Source organism: Rutidosis leptorrhynchoides, chromosome 7, assembly GCF_046630445.1.
Source record: "Rutidosis leptorrhynchoides isolate AG116_Rl617_1_P2 chromosome 7, CSIRO_AGI_Rlap_v1, whole genome shotgun sequence".
NCBI lineage: Eukaryota > Viridiplantae > Streptophyta > Magnoliopsida > Asterales > Asteraceae > Rutidosis > Rutidosis leptorrhynchoides.
The window spans coordinates 300,520,749-300,529,992 of NC_092339.1; the positions used below are offsets into that span (position 1 = coordinate 300,520,749).

General features: G+C 30.1%; 1 protein-coding gene across 1 annotated transcript; it reads right to left on the reverse strand.

The window, feature by feature from the left end:
- Nucleotides 1-1,013: 1,013 nt before the first annotated feature.
- LOC139857739 (BTB/POZ domain-containing protein At1g50280-like) lies at nt 1,014-8,245 on the reverse strand. The gene is made up of 3 exons (XM_071846567.1): nt 8,131-8,245; nt 6,877-7,989; nt 1,014-1,584 (listed from the first exon to the last, which is right to left on the reverse strand). Exons 1-2 carry the CDS (start codon nt 8,194-8,196, stop codon nt 7,420-7,422), a joined length of 636 nt encoding a protein of 211 aa, XP_071702668.1. The 5' UTR covers nt 8,197-8,245; the 3' UTR covers nt 1,014-1,584; nt 6,877-7,419.
- Between the last annotated feature and the right edge of the window lie 999 nt (nt 8,246-9,244).

Genomic DNA, 9,244 nt, shown 5'->3' on the forward strand with positions numbered 1-9,244 from the left:
TGTTTTCAATAAAATTAAATGCGAATACTTTTGAAACGTCTCATTTAGAGGGCGTGACTGTTACTGTGTGACCTATGATTAACACGCCGTCAGATGAGAATTTGACGGGGTGTTATAACACGTTTTGTACAAAGTTAAAGGGCCAACAACAAAATTCGTCAATTTTACAACATTCATAGTTTTTCTTATTTAGAATAATTACAAAAAAAATTATATTATTTAGAACCAAACTCAATCGGTTCGGTTCCGTTTCTTTACCTTTCTTACCCCTTTTTTTCTCATCGAGTGTCCTCCTCTACTTATTAGTAGACTCAAAATTTAAATTAGGAGAAATGTAATGTTTAATCATTTCGTTCTATAAATAACATTTTTAACAATGACTTCTACATTCCAAGCAGTGGCGAGTTTACCTTGAAGGAAGTGGAGTCCTTTAACCTTGCTATTTTTTAATTTTTATTTACAAATTACTACTAAACTTCTTTAGGACACTATTAAATTTAAAGATAGACCCCATATGTTTTTAATATCAATTGGTTCTTTGAAGTAAACAATCATATATTAAAAGAAAAAAATTACAAAGTATCATTCAAATAATTATATAAAAACTCACAGAGTTTCAATCCTAGAATCGCCACTGATTCCTATTGAATAATGCAACTCGTGTTCATAACTTTATTATTAGTGCGGTATTTATAGATTACAAAGAACGCCATTAAAACTCTAAACTAAATTCTAACGGACTCAAACCCACATTGGGCTAACATAATTCTCTAACAATTCCAAGTACCAATTTTTTTCCAATAATTATATTTAGCTTTCCTTTTCTAATGATGAAACAACTTTCTAAACCGATACTTGATGAAACCCATATATCAAACGTATAATATACTTATATACATACAATCACACTCATAACAGATCTTAATATCTTAGTATTATACACTTAAGACCAAAATAAAGTTACAAAAAAAAAAAAAAAAAAAAAAAAAAAAAAAAAAAAAAAAAAAAAAAAAAAACCTTACAATGCATGGGTCAACACAATCTCGGCAATGGTCTACCTTGAGACGACATGACTCGATCGCCCTTAACCATTCTAGACATTTGACCCTTCATTTCCCTACAAACTTTCTCCAATTCCACCACTCTCCATTGCATCTTTTGCAAATTTAGTTTCACCACACCTTCATCATCTACTTCGGTATGCTCGTTTCGTGAGCTACTTCTCGAGCTACGGTCTGTTGAATCGCATTCAAAATGGTCTTGGTTTCCATTATTGTTGTAGAGCACCATGAGCTCTCTACTACTTTTTGTCAAAGGGATTTCATATATTAGGTCGTCTTTGAATGAGTAATCTTGATGATGATGATGATGATGATGATGATGATGATGATGATGATGATGATGATGATGATGATGATGGTCGTTGGGGATGTTCGAGTGTTGTGACTTGAGTGCTTGGACCGCGATTGTTGGTGGGATCCTTGGATTTTTGGCTAAGTCTTTACATGCTTCTAAACTTAGCTTCTCATAGTTTAAACATCTGCATAACCTTGATCTTTCTTCCAATGATAGACATGGGTGCGACTGCACATTCAAACACCTTAAGATCCAAATCCATAATAATAATAAGAGCAATGATAAATTCACAAAATAAATCCATTAAAACTTTGCATTAATAGACTATATTATACACACAATAATATCAATTTCCAATCTCTCATACATAGAGTGGCTAGAGTGGATATATATAATGTAGACATTCTTTCATTTACCCCCGGATGTAAAGAGACTTGGTTAAAATATACGGAGTAAGTTATTTTATTCTATGCCCCTTGCCCAGACATAGAAAACAAAGGTCAGATTTCATGCACTTAGTTTAAATTATAATTATAATTATATCATTAAAACACATCACAATTTACTGTTCACTATATTATTATATTATCAAGGGTATATTCGTCTTTTTGACCCACCGTATATTTGTTAATTGAGGTTTTCTGCCCCATTCACACCTCATCACCGTCACAGAACCTTCTAGCGATGGCGATTTATTACGCCGATTGTCTCCTCTTGTTTCAATCATTGATGGTTTCAACCTCCAATGACTACTTTAAATAATCGTTCATCTAACCTATAAGCAGAGCAAGTCATCCATCTATCAAACGTAAAGAGAGTGCTTATGTTATTACCTCCGACGTATTGTACAGACCAATAATGCATAACTTAATGAATTTATCAAAGTGGCGTTTAGAAACAAAAATTATATAACCTCTCGTGCCATAGATTGTACTAATATAAGAAGCTTATACAATAGTAATGCTATGGACATAGAGTTCTTGTCATCAATGGGAATTCTAAAATTACCACCGAAGCTTGGCTTGAGTGGTATGAGATGAAATTCAACTTGGGCTACTGCCAACCCAAGTTCGATTCTCACTTCAAGAGGAGTTTATTCAACCTTCGATGGTACTGTTAACATCGTCGCGAATTGAGTTTCTTTTTAACACGTATGTGAGTGACAAATGAGAATATTCGATTTCGATATCGCCGTTAAAAAAAAATGAGAAGTCTAAAATTAAGTAGTTACTCTTTACATCTTTACCAATAACACTCATTTATATAGGTGATGTGGCCGTCCAGTAAAATATATAGGGCCATTAACTAGATGACACAAACAAACTGCATCCCTGCCTAAACACCCACTTTCTGGTTTTTTATTTTTGTTTCCTATTTCACGTTCTTACCATTTTCTACTTCTTCAATATATGTGGAGTTATATTTTAGAAAAGCACGTTGCACTTTATAAAGATGATATCTATCTATATAGTTTCTATTAAAATTTTAAAATGAAGATTTCATAAATATACATTTTTTAAGCTTTAAATTAAAAAAATTCAAAAAAAAATTAAAAAATTCTTAGAACACCATGATGATGTCATAAATAACAATTAATTTTAATTATATACATTTAATTAATAACAATTAAAGGAAAAATGATAATAATGAAAAATAAATGCAAAAGATATATAACTTAAATAATTATTCTGTTTCTAAATTTAAAAAAATTTCTCCTGCATATTATTTGGTCAAAATTTCAAAACAATATCACATATCTTCATATTAATAGTTTAGCATTCTCTCTTTTAAAATCTTTGATTATTTCGGATCGTATGTTCCAGGCAAAATATTTGTGGTACGCTTTCGCTGTCATTATTTGCTATACGCATTTTATAAACTACAATAATTTGATTATTAAGTTTCTTAGTCGGAATCAGTGGTTTCACGGGTTATTAAACTAAATGACTTTAGCATTTACATTCACTTAATACCTAAAACATATCATTAAACTGTTTCGTTTAAACAAACTCGTGATTTCACAGGTTATTTCACTAGTTGTTATATTAATTATTTAGGAAAAGTTGTGTATTAAAAAGTAGTATTGACAAATTTTTTATCTTTAAAAGATGTAAAAAATTAATGAAATCTTATTTGTCGTATTAAATTTGGCTACTTATAAATTTGGCTACTTATAAATTTGGCTACTTATAAATTTATATCATATAAGTTAACAATGAACTAATGAAATCTTACTTTGCGTATAAATTTAAATTCAACTTAAATATGAAAATTTTAATTAATTGTTGGTCCCCTGATTCCACCAATACTGATCTTTTGACCATAAATAAGCATCGAATAACGTTTAAGAACAAGATAAAAGATGAACATTATAAACATGAAGAGATAAAATCAATATAATATATAAATATCGAGATTACAATATTGATTTAAACAGAGAAACATCGGTGGTCAGGGAGATCGAGCATGATCTCCCCTATGCACTGGATCGCCAAAACGGCTATCCCAATTAAGGTTACTCTCTTCTCTCTTAACCCTAAAGAACACATAAACTTATTTATAGGCAAACTAGACATCAACCCTAATGAGCCTCATTCACACGAATGAGCTTCTGAACGTTATGGCCCAACAGTTACATATGCTCCTGTAACTGACCAGTTTCATGCGTATACATCAACTAGGTGTACAATAGAATAATAAACGTTATTCGCCCAGCAACGGCGATACAGATATGCATCAACATTAATTAATGTGTATATGTATATAATTAAATATATATTAGTTTATGTACCACTCGAAAAAATGAATGATCGCTTTTATTCTTTTAACATGATTTAAAAAAAAAAAAAAACATTAAAATATACGAAATTTAATAAAATGAAAACACAGACAAATTTAGAGTGAGAGTGTAATGATGTCCATATACGGAATATGTGTTTATTAAATGCTAGTCCAAAAATGTTAAACTGTTGGTAATAACCATTTTTTGTCATATCTTATGTTTTTTTCTGTGTGTCCCTATCACCTATTCCGTAACAAAGGCATCTCTTGACTTGCAGATGCACAAACTATGAATCTTGGCAAAAAAGATAAAATAAATAACTGCTAGTATATATAACTACTAGTAGTGTATATATACTAGTGTATATATATAGGGGCAAAAAAGATAAAATAAAAAAAATAAAAATAACTACTAGTATATATATAGGAGCAGGATCAATGGGAAAGTAACCAATTGGGGGAAGCAAGGGAAAGCAAAAAAAAAAATTCGTTTTCTTTTTTTGGAATTTTTTTTTCAGGCATCAAGATCACACGAAAATATGAACATTTAGAAAAGACACTTCGTGATGAATGTTATTATTTAGGCGAAAAAACGATCGACAAAAATAACATTTAAGATAATATTGTTCGTGAAGAATGTTAACGTTTTTTTTTTATGTTTTGTGAAGTAAAATTTAGCCCGATTTAGAGTTTAGAGTTTAGGGTTTAGAATTTAGGGTTTAGGGTTTGGTGTTTTGGGTTTATTCCAGAAACCCAAAACACAAAACCCTAAACCCTAAACTCTAAACCGTTCGTGTTAAAAATTCAATCTAAATTCTAAATCTAAACCCTAAATCTAAACCCTAAATTTCTAAACCCTAATATCTAAACCCTATAAATCCTAATATCTAAAACCTCAACATACGCTTGAAAAACACGATAATTGTTATATATTAGTTCTTCGAGCGTTTTCCCGCCAAAATAAAAATATTTATCACAAAGTGTCTCTATTAAATGTTCATATTTTCATCCAATCTATAATGTTCGTGAACAAAGTTTTTTCAAAAAACGAAAAAAAAAGATTTTGCTTCCCCGCTTCCCCCTGATTTGTTACTTTCCTCTTGATCCTATATATATATATATATATATGTGTGTGTGTGTATATATATATATATATATATATATATATATATATATATATATATATATATATATATATATATATATATATATATATATATATATATATATATATATATATATATAGGGACAGGATCAATGGGGAAGTAACCAATCGGGGGGAGCGGGGGGAAGCAAAAAAAAAAAATTTCGTTTTTTTGGAAAAATTTTTTTCCCGGCATCAAGATCACACGAAAATATGAACATTTAGAAGAGACACTTCGTGATGAATGTTATTATTTAGGCGGGAAAACGATCGACAAAAATAACATTCAAGATAATATTGTTCGTGAAGAATATGAACGTTTTTTTCTTCATGTTTTGTGAAGTAAAATTTAGCCCGATTTAGAGTTTAGGGTTTAGGGTTTGGTGTTTTGGGTTTATGGGTGTTTTGGGTTTATTCCATAAACCCAAAACACCAAACCCTAAATCCTAAACCATAAACCCTAAACTCTAAACCGTTCGTGTTAAAAACTCAATCTAAATCCTAAATCTAAACCCTAAATCTAAACCCTAAATCCTAAATTTCTAAACCCTAATATCTAAACCCTATAAACCCTAATATCTAAACCCCAATAGCTAAAACCTCAAAATACGCTCGAAAAACACGATAATTGTTATATATTACTTCTTCGAGCGTTTTTCCTCCAAAATAAAAACATTTATCACAAAATGCCTCTACTAAATGTTCATATTTTCATCTCATCTATAATGTTCGTGAACAAAGTTTTTTCAAAAAACGAAAAAGAAAAAAAAAGTTTTTGCTTCCCCCGCTTCCCCCGAATAGTTAATTCCCTCTTGGATAGCATGATTTTTAGGTCGGAAAAGAATGAGAATGATTGTGAGAAATATTTGTATCTTCGCTCTTTAGAATATATAACGGCTCAGAAACAGTTACATCTTTAAATAGATTGAAACTTTAGGATTGATAATTTTTGTCTAGCTCCTTACAAGACTTGTTTTAATATAATCATCTCTCGTGCTAAAAAAATTTTATCAAGCAAAAAAGAGAAAAAAATGAATCGTGGTCATTGAATTATCAGTTGATGTTATAACCATTAAAAAAAATTAATCAATGGAGGCTATATATAAAACTTTGAATTTGACATCATATTTTAAATTTAACTTTTTGACATTTATATAAAAATTAACATTCACCGCAAAAATATTAACACTTTCCTCTTCTCTTGTCCTCAAAAACGTATATATATTCAAATCGTAGCACTATATATACGTATACTACATACGTACAACCCTAAAGTATTGCAATGTTAATGGAATATTATTTTTCTATGCATAGATGTTGAAGGAAATGACAAACCTCAATAATTGTAACTTATAGTGTTATGTACATTTTAGGTTTCATCAGTTCTTATATGATTATATAAAAGTAGTTAAATTAAATTTATTCATATTCATATTCATATTCATTCATATCTCATATCTCATACAGTCTCTCATATTCATTTCTTACTTATATTTATATTTATATTATTATACGGAGTATAAAGGTCACTTATATAGCATGTAACATGTTACTCACCAAATATAAACAAAATGTGAATATAAAGTAGTGGCTACCTCAAGATATATATCAATGGCTTTGTAGACCCCATCAAAGCAATCTCTTGCACAATCTGATAAACTCTCTGCAACCCCTAAAAACTTTGATATCTTCAAATTCTGATCAGGTGCAATCTCTCCCAAATATTTATCAATTAACCCCCCAACTTTCTTCATTCTTTCCAAACACACCCCTTCAACTTTATTACTCTCTCTTATCAATCTCAAAACAAGATTTACATCATACACACCACTTGATCCATTATTACTCACCAACAAATCATCAACTTTTGCTTGATCAAGCACCCCACCAATCAATCTTTCTAACCCAACTCTACACTCTCTACTCAACCCAAAACTTGAAACAATTCTTAATACCCAAAATAACCCTCTACATGAAAATGCATTTTTTCCCATTGATATCACTCCATAAACTACTAAATCAGCAAGACCACTATAATCATTTCTTGAAAAAGATTGTAACTTTGATTGAGATGAAGATTTTAAATAATGTAGAAGGAATCTTGTGACAACTAAATTATTATTTTCATTGCCATAAGCTCATAAATCCTTTGCAAATCTTTCTATTATCAATGGAGGTAAAATTGTCAAATCATCAAACCACCATAACCTTTTAGTTGATGAACTGGATGACAGTCTTGATAAAGTACTATTAGGCTTTATAGTACTACTATCAGGAGAAGATGACGAAGATGAATATGGGATCAAAGTTGTGCAATATGAGTTTTGGGTAATTTTGATAATGAGATTGGATATAAGTTTTTCAAGTATGCCGAAAGATTCGGCATACGAAATGAATGGAGTGCAATTCTTGAGACAATCACGGATGTCTGTCCATGACCAGTCAGACATCCGTGATAAAATCTCAGAAGTTTTAGGCAAAAGAGTATCATTCATGCCTAAAAAAACCGCACAACAATGAAGGAGAGAGATGTTTAAAACCGAAATATCAATTTCGCCATTGTTGTAACAAAATCTTGAAAATAATTCAAACCCATCTGACCCCCCAGGGAAATCATTGATCTCAATTCCGGTTTTTCGAATCTGAGTTCGTTTCTTCTCTTTCTTGATAATCTTTCTTAACTTCCCTGAGAATCTTGATATTGTTTTCTGCAAGAAAACCCTAATCAGAGTTAATAATAAACAATAATACTAAACGAAAGACTCTTGATATTTAGCTATGTGTCAATCAGTTTTTTTTTTCAAATAAAAATATAAAGAATAAGTAAATGATGATTTGTAAATTATTACCTCATGTAGATAGAATGTTTGTTGACCATTAATATGAACCTGCAAATCACAGAGTTCTGCTGCCATGGATAATATGATGTTGCAGCTTCTTTTGCATTGATTGTAGAAGTAAGAAAGAGTTGATACTCAATCCATGAGTGTGTTTTTATTTTTGTTTATTAGGACCACAAACAAATTTTTAAATAAATGAATTATGACTCACTATGAGTTGGCTAATAAACATGAGTATATATGTGAAAATATCATGCTGTACGTTTAGTTTAGTAGATGAAGCATTTTTTGAAGAAATATGATGTTATAGACTAGTTAACTATTTTAAGATGTTTTAGTGATTGACATTCTAATACTTTGAGTGACTATATAAGTTCAAATTTACCACATTTTGAAATGACTAAAAAAGCAAAACAAACGCGTGAAGAATAACACAGTTAAACTGCATATATCTGAATAAAAATATGTGCCCTCCCTAATTAAAAAATCATCCTTTGTATGAAGTAGGCTAGCTAGTTGCATAGTATAACAAGTGTTTTTAATCACGGATTGATGTTTTATCTTAACTCAATCTCTGGCGATTGAATTTTGTTTAAATTTTGTTATTATGTAATTAGACAAGTGGGAATGTATACATATTAATTTATATTTATATTATTTTTAATTTTAAGAAAATGGATTTAAATATATGTCCTTTTAGATGTTTCTGTCGCCTTGTCGGAAAGATCGTTAGAGACACCGAGCTAAATTTTCCATCTACAAATATATGGATGTTTAAGTTTATGAAAAATTAGCAGAATTATTAGTAGTTTAGTAGGTTAAGATAATAGCAGAAGTAATGTGTGATCGTATGTTTTAACCGTACTTGGAAAGTTGGAGTTGTTTTTTTTTTCTTTTTCTTGGCAACTATAACGAAAACTCATATAAAAATGATGTCGTTTTTCAAAGAAAAACGTCATTAACAGAGAATACAAATAAACGAGGGAAAATGGAAAGCTCGCACCTAGAAACAACTAACTAAAGGAAAACTATCTATAAACGAGCTTCCTCTAATGTTAACACCTATTTCCTTATGAGGTAAGGCTTAGTATGTCAACAAGAGACTAGAAGTGATCTAGCTTTA